At 43.7% G+C, this 16,600-nt stretch overlaps 1 protein-coding gene across 1 annotated transcript in view; it reads left to right on the forward strand.

Annotated features, from left to right (window-relative positions):
• The window catches only part of LOC144755735 (aflatoxin B1 aldehyde reductase member 2-like), a 364,367-nt gene extending 352,329 nt beyond the window's left edge, over positions 1-12,038 (forward strand). Inside the window, exon 7 of the mRNA XM_078644934.1 lies at positions 11,044-12,038. Coding sequence (XP_078501060.1) covers positions 11,044-11,205 — 162 coding nt within the window. The 3' untranslated portion in view covers positions 11,206-12,038. The remainder of the gene's footprint in view (positions 1-11,043) is intronic.
• The last annotated feature ends 4,562 nt before the right edge of the window (positions 12,039-16,600 follow it).

Raw genomic sequence — 16,600 nt, forward strand, 5'->3', positions numbered from 1 at the left:
TACCTATTCCCATTCTACTGCAGCCCGGAAATGCAGTAGTGCAAGTTCATTCAATTCCCAGTGCAGTTGACTTGTCGGCAACGAATCTGTCTTCGGATTTGGATACCACTGGGAACCTCGAGATAACCCCTGATTTAGAGTTGATCGTAGCCGAAGACTCTGTCCAAGAAGCTCGGTCTATGGGGGAGAGAGAAGGTGCGGTTCCTAAGCAGCCAGCACCTATAAACAAAGGGAATAAGGTCAACCGACCTCCAAACCATAGGAGAAACAAAGACCCCATTATAGCTGTTAACATGAATGCTTCCCTCAACACTAATCCTGTATCTTCTGCTTTGTCCAATTTGCCTGGTCCCACCTTGACTGCTGTTCGGGAGGGTGGTCCTAGTCAGTTGAATCATGATTACTCGCAGTTGTATGAAAGTATTAGGGACCTACTAATACACCATCTCCAGCCTTTGGAACGAAGTGTTATGGCAATTGAAAAACAGCTTGCTATACTTCTTGCTAAAACATCGAACCAGCCTAGGGTAACATTTGACAAAACCGGGGGGGGGTTGTACAGCGGTCGTCCCGGGGGCTCCCCCGGTTAATATTGATAGACCGTCTGTTGTACATAACACTCATCCCAAAACAAATGTCCCTATAACCCCCATACCATCTGTGGTGAATACTTGTGCAAATTGCACAAAATCAAAGCCCAAAGCTATACCTGTACCCCAGACAGTGACTCTTAGCCAGCAAACACCCGCTGCCAATACCCCCCTAGTCAGGTCAACTGACACTAACCACACCCCGACCAATGTGCCCCTACAGCAACCAAACAGTAAACCTCAGGTTTTCCCTAAAACCCTTTCCTATGCAGGCAAGAAGGGGCCCAGATCTAAACGACCAGTTCATCTGGCTCCCGAGGTATCTCCATTTACTGTCATTTTAACAGGAGTACCTGAACTTACAGCTGGAACAGATGAACCTCATTGGTCCCTCCGGAACAAAATTCTTCAGTGGCTTAGTATTAATAGGCCCCTGAAGTCTTCCATTACCTGTGGAATTTCATCTGTACGTAGGGTATCCTGGGTGGGGAAGAGCCCTAAGAGTATTCAGGGGGATTGTGTTATTGTCACATGTGACGATGCCTCTACTGTAAACCATATTTGTTCATGGTCAGATTTGGAGAAGAAAGGGGGAATTGATACACATCGTCTCTCCTTTTTCTACCCTCCTACATTTAATTACCATTACCCAATTCCGCCGCCAAATTGGGCCATGTCCGAAGAACATTCTTGGAATTATGGCGACCCATGGCGTACCCAACAGAATAGGGGCAGGGAATGGGTACATCGCCCTCGGTATCCCAACAATAATCATTATGCAGAAGGTGGGTGGCAAGGTATTAAGAAATCCAACAGATACGACTGCCTGGAGACGGTTGATTGACATTATGTCTCATCTTCTGTTACTCAACCAGTCAATAGGCAGTCAGGATCTGGTTTAAGTGTACAATCCGTCCATACTGGTAGACAAGCGGTTCTTACCGCGGCATCTGCATCGCCAAGTGGCCAAATGGGTTTAGAAAGGGTTTCCGTACCGGAGTGTACTTCCACTCAACCCCCTTTCAGTAATTATTCCATTATCACTGATTCTCCCACCAGGAGGTCAGTAACTGGACAACTAGGGACTACAGTCCAGACTACAGTTCTGGCCACTAAGTCAGCAGACCTTACTCTGATTTCCTGGAATATCGCCGGTATTGCAGGAAAATTAAACACCCCTTTTTGGCTTAGGTTTATAGGAGAGGGGCGTGACATAGTTCTCCTACAGGAGACCTGGAGCCAGGAGGATATAAATGTAGAAGGCTATTCATCTTACTGTCTTAATGCCACCAAATCTAGTTCAGGTAGGGCAAAGGGGGGACTCTTGATACTTCTATCTAATAGACTGAGCAACTGGAAAATTAGAAGTAGCTCAACTGTGGGGGCCCATAGCCAGGTGCTAAGGATTGAATGTGGCAAGGGGAAGGACCTGATACTAGTTAACTTTTATAATAACATCTTCAATGCCACCAGAGGGAATATTCTGTTCCCTTTGGAAAAAGAAATTGCTAAGGCCATGGCCATTTCCCATAAGGCGACAGACATCCTTTGGGCGGGGGATTTCAACCTGCAGCCATGCCATTTATCTAAGGGGAATCCCTGTGGTTTTGGGACGGAGTTGGATACCCCTAGTGGGGGCATTAATAAGGGCGAGGATTTTCCACACTTCTCACATTGCCAATATGGCTCTGTCCTAAACAAACTGTTACTTAAATTAGATCTAGTCCTGTTAAATTGTAATAAAAATAACCACAATGCTAGCTGTCCCACTTTTACAGGGAGGGAAGCTGGGACTTTTATTGACCATATCCTGTTTTCTAGTAATGGTGATTACTTAGACTTGTATGTGAGAGAGGAAAGTCTGAGTGATCACAACAGTATCTGCGTAACCATTCCTGGCAGAGGTGCCATAACAGAGACCAGGGAATTTTGTACCACTGAAATTGTTTCAAGCAGACCTAATGGCCCGAGGATTAAATGGACAGGGGCCAATTCTGCGGCCAAACAAAGGGAGGTCGTTGTCAGCTGTAAAGCTGAGATTAGTTACTGCTTGAATGATGTTATTGATTCTGATCTCTTGTTATCACAATTTATCAGTATTAATGTTGTAATTGAGGGTATCTTCAGGAAAAAATTGTCAACCAACAAAACTGTAAAATTGGGTTGGTTTGACATTTCTTGTACTGTAGCGCTTCGGGATTTGAAGCTTGCCTTAGGATCTAAACCACGAGACGGCAACAGGATTAAACAAACAAGGGCCAATTATAAAATGGCCATCATAAACAGGAAAAATGTCTTAAAGAGAGAAGCATGGGACAAGCTGAACGAAGCAGTTGAGACAAAGAACAGCAAACTTCTATTGGGAAATAGTCAATAGCCCATTTTTAAATACAGAAGGCATTCCGGAAATTATTTCTCATGTTGCATGTGAGGAGTGGATTACCCATTTTACAAAATTTTTTAACCCTGCGGGGATATTATTAACACCAGCCCTTGTTGAATCATCCATATGGAAACCTCTTTCCTTGGGGATAACCCTGGAAGAGGGACTGGAAGGCCTTACCAACAGCAAGGGGGGGAAGGCCCCGGGCCCCGATGGGGTCCCGATGGATTTATTAAAAGCTGCACCCGACCTGTGGGCCCCTATTTTAGTGAGGACCTTCAATTGTGCAGCTGAAGGTAACATTCCCCCTTCCTGGGGCCAATCGGTTATTATCCCTTTATTTAAAAAAGGAAGTAAATCCGAGGCCGCCAATTATCGACCTATTTCTTTATTGGACGCCTCTGTAAAGGTTATGAGCAGAGTGCTGCTCATAAGGCTTGAAACTTGGGCCGAAGACATGAATATTTTAACCAAGGTTCAATATGGATTTAGGAAAGGCATGGGCACATTAGAGCAATGTGTAAACCTTGATTTGTTAATTAACAAATATGCAGTAGCTAAAAAGGGCAATTTATTTTTATGTTTTGCTGATTTGAGCAGCGCGTTCGACTTAGTCGATCATGGTATTCTTTGGCAGGTTTTACTGGAGTTAGGAGCACCGTCAGAAATAGTTCATTTTTTGGCAAGGCTCTACGAGAAACTTTCTTGTAAAGTCCGATACGGTACCCTTGGTGAATGCACACCATTTTTTAAAGTGTCAAGGGGCATCCGGCAAGGATGCGTTTTAGCCCCTCTTTTATTTTCTCTTTTTATTAATTGTGTTGATCGCACTTTAGCTACTATACCGGCAGACGCTCCGCTGATTGGTGGCAATCCTGTAACAATCTTATTATATGCGGATGACGCTGTCCTTTTATCCCGCACCCAGATAGGCTTACAGCGTCTCATAAACAGTTTTATGCTGTTTATCAAAAACAGGAGACTCTGTTTCAATAAATCAAAGACCTTTGTTATGCTATGTGGTCAGTCAGCTAACAAACTTAAGTCTAGTTTTTATTTAGACAATGACAAAATGCTCCAAGTTAAATCATTTTGTTACTTAGGTATTACCTATGCCAATGACGGATCCTGGAAATCCGAGCTTGATAATATCAGGATGAAAATGTTGCGAACTACAAGCAGCGTATTTCGCTTCGCTTCGCTTCTAAACTCGGATCAAGAAGTATACGAGATATGATCAATATATATAACATACGCTGTGTTCCTTCTGTATTGTACGGGGCGGGCGTGTGGGGCCACATAGATGGCACACTTTTACAAAAAGATTAAAATAAGTTTTTAAAAAGAGTGTTGTGCCTCCCCCACTCAGCTTCTGTTCAATTAATCCACGATGAGGTTGGGGTCGAGTTCATTTCTGACTTAGCAGCCGTTCGTCCACTCTTATTGTGGCGTTCTATTTGGGCTAAGCCAGAGACTCGATTCACTCAAGAAATTATTCTTGATTGTATAGGCTTGGACTTCTCATCACGCATCCTTTGGTTGAAATATATCCACTTTTGGTATAAAAAGATGTTCGACATCGATGTTTTCCTTGACCCTGAATTGGTGGTTGGCATACCCAAAAAAGAAATCAAACAAACATTTTTAAAGTACAAAAAGAAAGGGCGCGATGAGGTGTTTGGCAAGTTGGCTACTGTGAAATTTTATAGGGAACTCAGCTTACCATCAGGGTTCCAAGCTTATCTTTCAGTGGTCAACCGCCCATCTCATCAATTTGTCCTAACTCGTGTTAGGTTGGGTATCGCACACCACCTTGTTGCATTCCCAGTACAGAAACTTAGATCAGAAACTCCCTGCCCATGCGACAAGATTTCACGCCAGAGTTGCTGCCATTTTTTACTCTTTTGCAAATGTTACCATTTTTTAAGAATTAGGTATTTAAAACCTATTTTTATCAAATATAACATACGGTCCTTTAAGAATGCTTTTGCATTATTATCAACACTTGAGAATGAGGATATTTGTTTTTTTACTGCTACTTTTATTCTGAAATGTACAGCTGCCAGGAAATGTATTGTATTGTCATAATTCTTATATGTTCCTGTCTGTACTCTATGTTTTTATATACTGTATGCTACAAATAATTATGTAAATTGCTCTTTTTATCTTGGGCTTGATTTAAAACTGTATAGTCGCCAGTAAGAGTATTTTCTGTGATACCCATTTCTGGTTTTATTTTCATAGTTATACTCCACCCAGCCTCCAATGTTAATGCTTAATTACTGCTTTATGTACTTATTGCCCCTGAAGTTATCTTATTTGGAAAAGTACAGCTGCCAGGAAGTGTTTAGAGTTGCCATATTTTACACCGTCCTGTCTGTACTTATTTTGTTTTAGGTCTATTTTGTTAGTCATAATGTCTCATGTCCTTGGCTTGGATTTTGTCTTAAAATTACAATTGTCAGGATATGTACTATATGTGAAGATTATAACTTTTTGTTACATATGAAACCCTGCGCTTTTAGTCTACTATCATATTTATAAAAATGAATTAATACCTAGATTTGCTATTATTTATATGTCCTCTCACCATATTTCTGGAGTTCCTTTTATAACTTAGCCTTCTCATTATAATTTTAATGTAATGAATTGTTATATAGGTTTTTGCTTGTATAATTTGTACTAACAAATTGAATAAAAGCTTTTGAAACTGAACATCACGGCCTTAAATTTCAGGAACTGCATGGAAGCAGAGACGCACTGGATGATTAAGAACTTCCTGAAATTAAATGGGGAAAAGACCGAGGTTCTCATCTTCGGAGGTAAACAAGAGGTCTGGTCGGTCGACTGGTGGCCTCCTGCTCTAGGACCTTGCCCCACGCAAGGCATGCTGCCCGTAACCTGGGGGTTATTCTTGACACCACTCTCTCCTTTGACAAACAAGTCAACAGGACGGTCTCTACCTGTTGTGGTGTCCTAAGAATTCTGAGAAAAATTACGCATTACCTTTCCCAGAAGCCCAGAAACAGGTCACGGTGGCCCTTATCTCTTCGCGTTAGGACTACTGCAACGCACTATATTTAGGAATAAACAAAAGACTATTTCAACACCTACAAATAGTGCAGAACGCGGCAGCCAGGTTTGTTGTGGATGCCCCTAGACGTTCATCAGGCTCCTCAATTAGAAAACACCTGCATTGGCTGCCCATGCAGGCTAGGATAAACTTTAAGGTTCTATGCCTTACCCACTGTGCCCTATATGGGTCTGGAGCAGAAGACATCAGGTCCCTTGTGTCCTTCTATGCTCCTAGCAGGGCATTGCGCTCTGCCAACAAGAACCTTTTGTCTGTTCCTTGATCTGCTAAGGCCAGATGGGGAGGGAGGGCCTTTTTCTCCCTTGCCCCGAGACTGTGGAACATGCTTCCCGCTGAGTTCAAGGGCCAGGCATCTCTCGCATTCTTCCGTAAAGCCTTGAAGACCTGGCTATACACAGAAGCCTACCTGAAGTCGACACATGTTCTACATCTCATTCAGCTGCACCATCTTGATGCGCCTTGATGCCCTCGGGCTACGTTCGCGCCTTATAAATCCTAGTTCATTCATAGGAGTACTTGAGTGGAAACCCTTCCGGCAGGGCTGAGCTGTTACGTGTGGCATTGACCACTAGCATAGTTGTTCTGCCTATTCTCATTCTAGAACGAGTTTTTGCAGCAACTACAGCCATGCACACTGTTGCCTTGGCTGCCTCATCTATCAATGAATTCCCTTCAACGTGAACGGCAACATGTTGATGACTCAATGTATGAATAACATGAGCCCGTGGCAGACCTTCTTTCAGCTTTGTCACTTGTTCCCAGAGCTTCTTGTGCTTTACTGTGCAACCTTTGGAATCCCTAAATCCATTCTGGCTCCAATAATGTAAATATTTGTTATAGGACTGGACACAGTAAAATGAATAGCTCACTGAGTGTGGGGAATTTATGATCTATATTTTGTAGTGCCAATACAGGGCTTATAGTTCAGCCAGCTGCGCTCTACATTCTCCTAGACACGGTGTGTTTTTCTAGGAAGAAACTTTCTGTCCTGCATGCGCCCCATTACAATTGCGCATGCCGTGGAATATTGCTGTTTCGTATTACCGGCCGGCTGGGCAGATCCATCGGTATAAATGATTAATTCATATTGATCCAGAGGCAATATTTCACTCGGTATAGGATATTCTTGTTCGTACTGCAGAAATGCTTGTGTTTGTAATGTAGAATCAAATCTGTAATCTACATCTGTGGCAGTGAGAGAGGTAGCCCACTGAATCCATCATGGATGCAGTGCTTTAGCATTCGGAATACTTGCCTTCCTAACGGCCTCCATGGTCGGTACCAGGGTTACAACAATTATGTGTTTCCCCTGTGCTAGTGTGCTCTCTCTCGCATTACAGCAGTCTCTACTGCTGTGAGTATTTTTTTCTGTTGGTGCAAAAACGCATTTCAGCATTTGTGTACAAATGTGGTTTGTATGCAATCGATACTGTATCACCTTTATTAAAAGTATTGTAGGCGTAACCGGTTGATCCAGTGTCTACCTGGATCATTAGGTTAGTCATGTGACACATGTGTGTAAATGTTTGGAAGCCATCATGTCAGCTTGTACAGAACGTAGGATATCAGTATGTTCCTGTGTCCATGGTGCACTGAAAAATCAGGTATAATGCAGTCATAGAAAGGTTTTACCCTTTCTGCGTAATCCAAAATGTATTTCCAGCCAAAACTTAAGAATCCTAAAATGGATTGTAGTCTTTTCAGAGTCACTGCAGGTTGTAGCCAGGCTTTTGCCTTCATTTGATAACTTGTACCCTAGAAATAGGACACTGACGTGGGCAATTCTTGATTTTTTTTTAAATTGAATTTGTAACCCTGGTGAGCAAACCCATGTGTTTCATTAATTCATTGTCCGTCAGATAGATATCCGCATAGGACAATGCCTCTTCATCAAAATTTTGAAGTAACTATGTTACCCCGGCTGAAAACAACCCGGGAAACATCACTTGCTATACAGTGCTATGAGCAAGGTACATCTATTACGAAAAGCCTGAGGACTTCTTCTTAGTCAGCAAGGGGTGTAAGGTCTGTGTATTGTTGGGGACTGTCAACCACATCTGGCTGGTGAGAAACATGTCTTGCTGGGGACTCCACCCATAAAAATCTATGTGATGAGAATGGTGCTTCCCTGTAGACTCTTTGCTGATCATTGCAGGGGTGCAACACTAGGGAAAGGTCTCTAAACTGCAAGTGAAATGGGTGCATTGTTACAAGCCACACTATTCCAATGGGGATTAATAGTTTATTGCTTGGATGCCCGCCTTGTGAAATGAAGTGGATTAAGGAGGATATATTAATGGACACGTTATACCACGCACTCCAGTACGTAAGAAGGGTTCAAGAGGTATTGTGAAAGATGCCATTAAATACACTGCAAAATCATTCAGGAAGCTCATCACATACACTATGAGAAGTAAGGTGGATGGAGTGTGCTCATTCACAAAAGGGGACAAGGAGACCATTACTTAAAACCCCACACAAACACTGTTGTTGAATAATGAGGATGACTTGCTTAGTAACTCAGCTTATATTTTGCAGTATGATATGTATGGTGTATATTGTGGCCACGAGCAGGCAATGGTGGGGGGTGGATGAGACATAGATCAGAGATCTGCTGGGATGGATGTTGTTACTATCATCCTCTATCTGATTGCTATTGTGAGATATCAAAAGCAGTCATAGCATGTAGGTAGTTGGGACCCGCATTGGTGGACTAGAGTCCACCATTTGGCAGCGGTTGTGGCAGATCTCTTCAGTTATTCCATGCCCAATTAGTTGGTGATGGGTGGTTTATTGCTGTGGACTGATACAGTACTGGGTGATTGACATAGCCTATAGCAGTTTTCTCTTATGTGAGTAGGAGTGTATCAGGCAGAATAAGGACAATATTATGTAGGCCCTGTGAACTGCATTTGTGTGCCCATCTGCTAATTGTTTTGGAATTTGTAGGAGGCTGTTGGGTTACATATTGTATTGTAATTGCATTTATATACCATGAACTACCCCATGAAAAGGTATTGTAGCACTTTGAGCTGGGTAGCATGTTGCTCTGAAACCTTGGGTTAGTAGTTTTTTTCTTTTTTTTTGTTTGTTATTGGGATTACTTGTGCTCTCACAGAAACCATGCCATGAATGTACTTCAGGTTCCTATAGGGTAGATTAAATTCATAGGAGTTATGTGTGATCTTTTGTGGGACTACAGGCGTTCATCGATTGATTGGTAGCATTAGTAGAGGAGCGCCTGGGGATTAAGTATTGCTAGTTTGTGGGTGTATGACTTTTAAAGGAGATGTTGTGATCTTTGAGATAAGATGTGGGCAATTTGCAGATTTACAATAATAGGGAATAAGGCAAATGCACATGTGACTTAGAGGAGGCGGTGCTGAAAGAGAAGGGGCATACAGAGGATGGGAAGGAAAACCAGTGTCATTCAAAGGAAAAAGGAGAGTTGAGGATTGGAAGTTTTAAGGCAAACTTACTGTTCGTACAAGCTGGCATCTCTTCCAGAGAGGAAAACCTGTTGTAGAACCTGTACTCAGGAGGACTGGCTCATTATTTTGGGTACACCCTAGGGGTAGGCGCAGAGCTCCATCCAGGGGGCAGTAGACTTGAGCCATCTCAGAATCAGGGAGAAAAGGGTAGGCTGGGATTGTTTTTGGTCAAACCCCCAGGAAGGCATGTAAAGTGAGTCCTTGCCTCCTACAAAGATGGCAAAAAAGTGTCACTCCTGGCACACAGTCCTCACATCCCTACTGGAGTGGACAGAAGAACAGCCATGCTGCTCCCTGGACCCATCAAAGAGAGGATGCACCAAAGACTGGACTGCGCCTCCTGAACTCAAGGGACTTGCGAAGAGGTATTTGCCTGCTGTGCCCACCTGTTGAAAGGAGTGTGCCCTGTGGGTAAACCTAAATTGTGATTAAGGTTCCCTGTTTTCCATTTTTATTTATTTTTACAGATAAATACAGACAGAAAACAGTGTGTTTTCTGCCTGCATTTATTTTTTTTAAGTGGATAGATACAGAAAGTGTTGCTTCCTTTTAGTGACTCTCTGTGCTGTCTTTCATAACTTATAGACCAGAAGCTGTGCAGATGGACAGCATGGGAAATTACAAAACAAGATGACATTTCTTTAAATAACGGCATATGTCAACATACATTGATGGTATAATGCTAATATTTACCAGTAGATGTATTGTTATGTTATATTTGGCTGTTTAAATAGCTAAAACACGACAGGCATTTAAGTATAAGTGCGCGACTATCAGTTAAATAAATATGGAACTGTCAGTTTTACAACTTCATTTATACACAAAACACAAAATAAATATGGATACATACAGATAAAATTGTCCAAAAATAAACTGGATAAATACAGACGGAAATGTTAAAAAAATAATTACCGGGAGCCCTAATTGTGATGCGGGAAAGCAGTAAAATGAGTGCCTTTTAAAGGCCAATCCATTGCAACCTATTGCCAGAGACCCCATAATATGCTGTGAAGTGGAGAAGGAAAGTTACTGATGTATTTAAAGACCCCTTCCCAGTCATCCGCACCAATGGAGTACAGAGGGTGCTTTGCAAGGGACCGCAGCCTTCACTCTGTATTGGAATAAATAGGATTAATCGTACTTTAATAAGGATCACTGCCTTCACACTGCAATGATATTGTATTGTGCAGATGCACTGGAAGGGATGATTGGGCTACTTTGCATTGTGAAGGATCCGAGGGTAAGGAAGAAAGTTGAAGGGTCCAATGCTAGGAATCTAAGATTGTAAAGGTGAGGGATTGCACACCTGATGTTTCCAACCTATGCACTGCAGAAGATAAGGAGGATTAATTGCTAGGGAGCATGTGTTTACATTTGAGAGGTAGGAAATATGGAGGACACCCTGCAGTGGCTAAGTAGAGTGTATTATAAGTATTCAAGGGCAGAGTTGTAATCTGATACTAACTGTCTCTTTCACCTCACTAGGGAGAATGTGGAGACGCTGTGATTATTGGTATGTCCAGCATGGAGCAACTGCTGCAGAACCTTTCAGGGGCGGAGGAGGGGCCACTTCTCCCCGGGGTGTTGGAAGCCTTCGATCAAGCCTGGAACCTTGTGGCACACGATTGCCCCAACTACTTCCGCTAGTCAAGGCAGTGAGACAAGAAACCCTTAATCCGGTCCAATCCGTGGAACTGATCACCAGAATAATGATTAGCTTAAGTACGGATTCACATAATTAAGTGCCAACATTGAAATGCGGTTGTGATGAAATGGAATGAAGAACAGGCTCGAAATGGGCACAAGTTCCCTTGCTTATATATAGCGAACAGCCAGCCAGGATCGTCTCTGGGATCCAGCTGGGTTTAACTGGGCACTGTGTTCGGCTTGACCAGTGGGCACCTATGGAATTGTAGAACACGTTCAATCCTGCCCGACAGTAATAATCAGCAAGTACCCTATGATCTTGGTATACAAAGTGATGGACACCACAGCTTTGAAGAGAATTTTGCTTCTTGTCTTTGCATTTGTCAATCCACAGAACTGCCCAAAGCATGTCAGCACTGGATTAAGAAGGGGGCACAGAGCAGTTTTAGTGATGACAGAGCAGTGCCACTGGGGGAGGGCAGATGGATTCTGCTAATGTGTTAAACCACTCTAGGCTGAGAGCAGTCTGGCAGGCTTGGCTAGTCTCTGTTGTAAGATATGGCTTGCGTTCTTTGCTGTCAGCAAGATGTAGATTGGGTACCTGGGGTGAAGTTAGTTATGCTCAACGTATTCACACACGGTGTGCTCTTGGGAAAATTCAGTTTCTTGGGTGCTTGGGATTCCATTTTAAATTAGACCCCACTTCTTATAGCAACACCTTAGCATGCCAACACGTTTGAGCCTCAGCAGTGGCAATTCCTGCAATTATCATTTTCTAATTTTCACCAGAATTGAAGCATAAATTTAAATAAAGTAATGTTGTATTCCATCAATAGAGTTTGATACATCCCTCTAGTTATAAGAGCAAGTTATATTCATTTATTATTTGCTATTTTTATTTTTCAGCTCTTCTTTTATCACTTGTTGACCTGGTGGGTAATGATGGCATGGTAAATACATGTATTGTCTCTTGACTGACCATAACCTAAGCTTTGTCAATTTCCAAATTTGTTTTTATTTTTGTTCAGTAGTAATTTATTGTTTTTCTTATGCATGTACATTAACAAACACTGCAATCTAATGTATCCATTTCCTAAGGTTTTAAAGCGTAAACGTCTGTGGGAAACTAACTGATTCCAGAGATAAAGTGGGCTAGAGGTGGGCCAACAAAGAAAATGAAGGAGTAGTTAGAGGAATGGAAGGATCCTTCCTAGTACTGCCTATGCCCACTTTCTCTTCCTCGGAAAGATACATTTTCGTCTAAGATGAACTCTTGCCCTACAGCCACCTCTAAGGAAGCTCCAGAAAAAATACAAATCTGTTCCGGTAAACACTCGTAAGAAAGGCTATTCAGTTCCATACAAGATGCCTTTTGTGTATTCACATATATTTCAAGTACATCTGTAGCACTGATAACAAAGTCAGTTACTCATTCGGTTGGATGATTCATCGCCTTTGAAGCCAGGCGTTTACTGCCTGTCTCCTCTGAAAATCACTGAGCGTTTACTTAAATGGTTTCCTAATTCTTTTTCAAATTTGTGATCCCAGACTTCTTGTACACCTCCCACTATCCTCGAAGAATTCTTTACAACTGTATCAGCATGAACTGGCAAATCTCGAGATTTAAAATCTACCCACATGGTAACCATCAGCATCTGAGCAGATGCATGTCAGCACCTCCATAAATCCATTGTATGGATGGCCACATTATTTGCATTCCTGGCCTGAACATTTGATAACTTGTTATTATGATCCGAAATGATAACCCATCAGCATGCACTTTTATCTAGCAAAAATGCAATAATATGACGTTTTTGCAATAAAAAATTGTAATTATGAAATTATGAAGATTGCTTCTTGTATTTATCAGACTAAAGTTCCCATCTTATCAAACTCCGTAACCTGCTTCCCTCTTTAGGATTCGCCTGCACTGCGACTGCAAAATCCCTTATAAATAACAAATAAGAGAACTTAAAAGGGGCTTAGAGCTTGCGCATTCCTTTCCAATGGCTGGCTTGCAAATTACTCCCTGGGTTCTCATTGTCCAGCCCCCCTCCGTTGCTTCCTCTTCCTGTTTTTCGGCCCTTCTGTTGAGCATGTACCAAGTACAGCTTCTGGCCTAAGGCCAGTGTCCTTTTCCTGGCCGCAGGCTCCTCCAGATACTTAAAAATATATATATATTTTGGACGAGCACTCTCGCATAGCACATGTTTATGCCGTGCATTCCTGCCCTTCTACAGCTCTTGTTTAGTTTTCCCCACCCTCCTCTCACTATCCATTGTTGATGCTCTCTCCCACCTCCTCGCCTATCCCTTGAAGCTCCCTGCAGCTCCCCTGTGTTTACCACCATAACTACTGTCTGTTCTTACTGTTCCCTCGCAGCTTGTTTTAGTTGACTGCTTTGAATCATTGAGTAAACTTTGATTTCATAAAACAGGACCTTGGTATCACAAGGCATGGGTAAATCCCTGGCGGAGGAGACAAATACAAAGTAGTTAATACATTCCCCTTGCTTGCTTTTTAATTTTGGACAAGCATTCAGTAAGAGTGTATGTTCAGGCTGTGCATTCACGACTTCACCTTCTCCTCCTTTCATTGTCTCGACTTCCTCCTTGCCCGTCCCGCACTGCTGTGTAACATTTAATATGAAAACAAGCATTGAAAATGCAATAGGTCTCGCAATAGAAGAGTTTAACATTTTTCGTTTTGCAAATGGATGAGTGGCGTTGCGTGGATGAGTGGCTTTGCGTGGATGAGTGGCGTTGCGTGGATGAGTGGCGTTGCGTGGATGAGTGGCGTTGCGTGGATGAGTGGCGTTGTTTGTGTGAGTGGCGTTGTTTGTGTGAGTGGCGTTGCGTGTGTGAGTGGCGTTGCGTGTGTGAGTGGCGTTGCATGTGTGAGTGGCGTTGCGTGTGTGAGTGGCGCTGTTGTTTGAGTGGCGTTGCGTGTATGAGTGGCGTTGCATGTGTGAGTGGTGTTGCGTAGTTGAGTGGCGTTGCGTTGTTGAGTGGCGTTGCGTGGATGAGTGGCGTTGCCTGTGTGAGTGGCGTTGCGTGTGTGAGTGGCGTTGCGTGTGTGAGTGGCGTTGCGTGTGTGAGTGGCGTTGCGTGGACGGAGGGAAAGGCAGATAAGGGGAGGTTGGAGGAGAAATGCGACACGGTGGGCAGGGGAGGGGGCGGAGCGGGGAGAGGGTGTGAACAAATATGTTTACTCACAAGTTAAGTAATTTCACTCCATACCTTCTGGTGCTAGCACATACAATTACATTAAGAATATTACAGTGAGTGGATTGATTTTGTTACGGTAATTTTAGCAACATATCATCTTCGAGCAGCGTTTTCACTAGACTTCAATGGAATTAACAATATTTGAGGATTCTGTCAATTATTCAATCGTTTTAAGGTCTGTTTCTTTCTGATGTAAACAACGAGAACACTAGCAAAGGAGTAAAACGTGATGTGTGCGAGTGATTAATCAATGCTTGTACTGCGTCTGTGTGGTGTTTCCTGGTGGATGTGGTGGTGGTGGATGTGGTGGTTGTGGATGTGGTGAAAGTGGTGGTGGAAGTGGTGGTGGAAGTGATGGTGGTGGGTGTGGTGGATGCGGTGGTGGATGCGGTGGTGGATGTGGTGGATGCGGTGGTGGTGGATGCGGTGGTGGTGGATGTGGTGGTGGTGGATGTGGTGGTGGTGGATGCGGTGGTGGTGGATGAGGTGGTGGTGGATGAGGTGGTGGTGGATGCGGTGATGGATGTGGTGGTGGTGGTGGATGTGGTGGTGGATGTGGTGGTGGTGGATGTGGTGGTGGTGGTGGATGTGGTGGTGGATGTGGTGGTGGTGGATGTGGTGGTGGTGGTGGTTGCGGTGGAAGTGTTGGATGTGGTGGTGGATGTCATGGTGGATGTGAAGGTGATGGATGTGATGGTGGATGTGATGGTGATGGTGGATGTGGTGGTGTTGTGGTGGATGTGGTGGTGGTGGATGTGGTGGTTGTGGATGTGGTGGTGGTGGTTGTGGTGGATGCGTTGGTGGATGAGGTGGTGGATGAGGTGGTGGTGGATGTGGTGGTGGTGGTGGATGCGGTGGTGGTGGATGCGGTGGTGGTGGATGTGGTGGTGGTGGATGTGGTGTTGGATGCGGTGGTGGTGGTGGATGTGGTGGTGGTGGATGCGATGGTGAAGTGGTGGTGGTGGATGTGGTGGTGGTGGATGTGGTGGATGCGGCGGTGGTGGTGGATGCGGTGGTGTTGGTAGTGGTGGATGGGGTGGTGGTTGTAGTGGATGTGGTGGTGGTGGGTGTGGTGGTGGTGGTAGTGGTGGATGCGAAAACAGCGAAAAGTTACTAACACCCTTCTTCAATGACTGAGTCAACCTTCCACTTTTGATGTATTAGCTTGTAGGTGATTTAAAGGTAAAACAAACCCTCGAAACATAGCTAGGAAGGAGTAGATGCTCCCACAGTATATGCAATGCAATGGTTTTGGATAATGTACACAGATGAAGAGATCGTGAAGTGTTGGGGGTGGGGGAGAAGTTTTTGGGCTTAGCCCTACTGACCGGAGGAACTGAATATCCGGAGGATGCAACTGACTGTTTAACTATAAGCGTTTTATGCTAATGCTGTCCATGGTTTGTGATAAACCAAATAAATCTTGTAATAATAAAAATAAAAATACTATAATATAATGTACAAATAAAAACAGTAGCTATAAGAAAAACGTGCACGTTCTAGTGAGTTGCTGTCCTGTATCCTGTGCTGCAGATCACCATCGTACACCCTGAACTCGAACGCAGAGCATCTAGCAAAGGGTAACGCAGGTCGGCGAAGTTCCTCGTTCAGCAAAGTGCGCGAAAATTGCCGTACAATTCCATTTGAAAACATGTTTACCACCGCATTATATGTATTATATATTTCACGAATGCGTGCAAATAGGTTCTCCCTTTGGTACAACGAGCACCAGGTGTATGCATACGTTTATAAACAGTAGACGCATGACTACATCAACAGCTCCCTGAGTTACAGATTAATATTTTGAAATGTAAAGCCAGGCGTACAGAGCCGTAGGGGGCGAGACCTGTTGATATATAAAACTATTGGTACAATCATCACAACAACGGCACCCTGACGGGTAGAAAGGGTGTAGCTGGGTAGAACGAGATGCCCATCTAAGCGCTAGGCCCCGCACCCCCTCGCTCCCCGTCTACCAGCGGGTCCACGTGCCCCACATTTCAAAGGTGAAAGCCGGGCCCGGAAAAAAAACACGTTGTGTGATAGAAAGCGCCGAGACAGTAACAAGTGGGAGGGAATAGCTCTCGGCATTGCTGGGTGGGCGGGGGAGCAGGAGTCTGTGGTGTGAGAGACAAATGTTGGTGTGTGAGGCTGCCTTTCAAGTCGGG

This window comes from Lissotriton helveticus, chromosome 5_1, assembly GCF_964261635.1.
Source record: "Lissotriton helveticus chromosome 5_1, aLisHel1.1, whole genome shotgun sequence".
Lineage (NCBI taxonomy): Eukaryota > Metazoa > Chordata > Amphibia > Caudata > Salamandridae > Lissotriton > Lissotriton helveticus.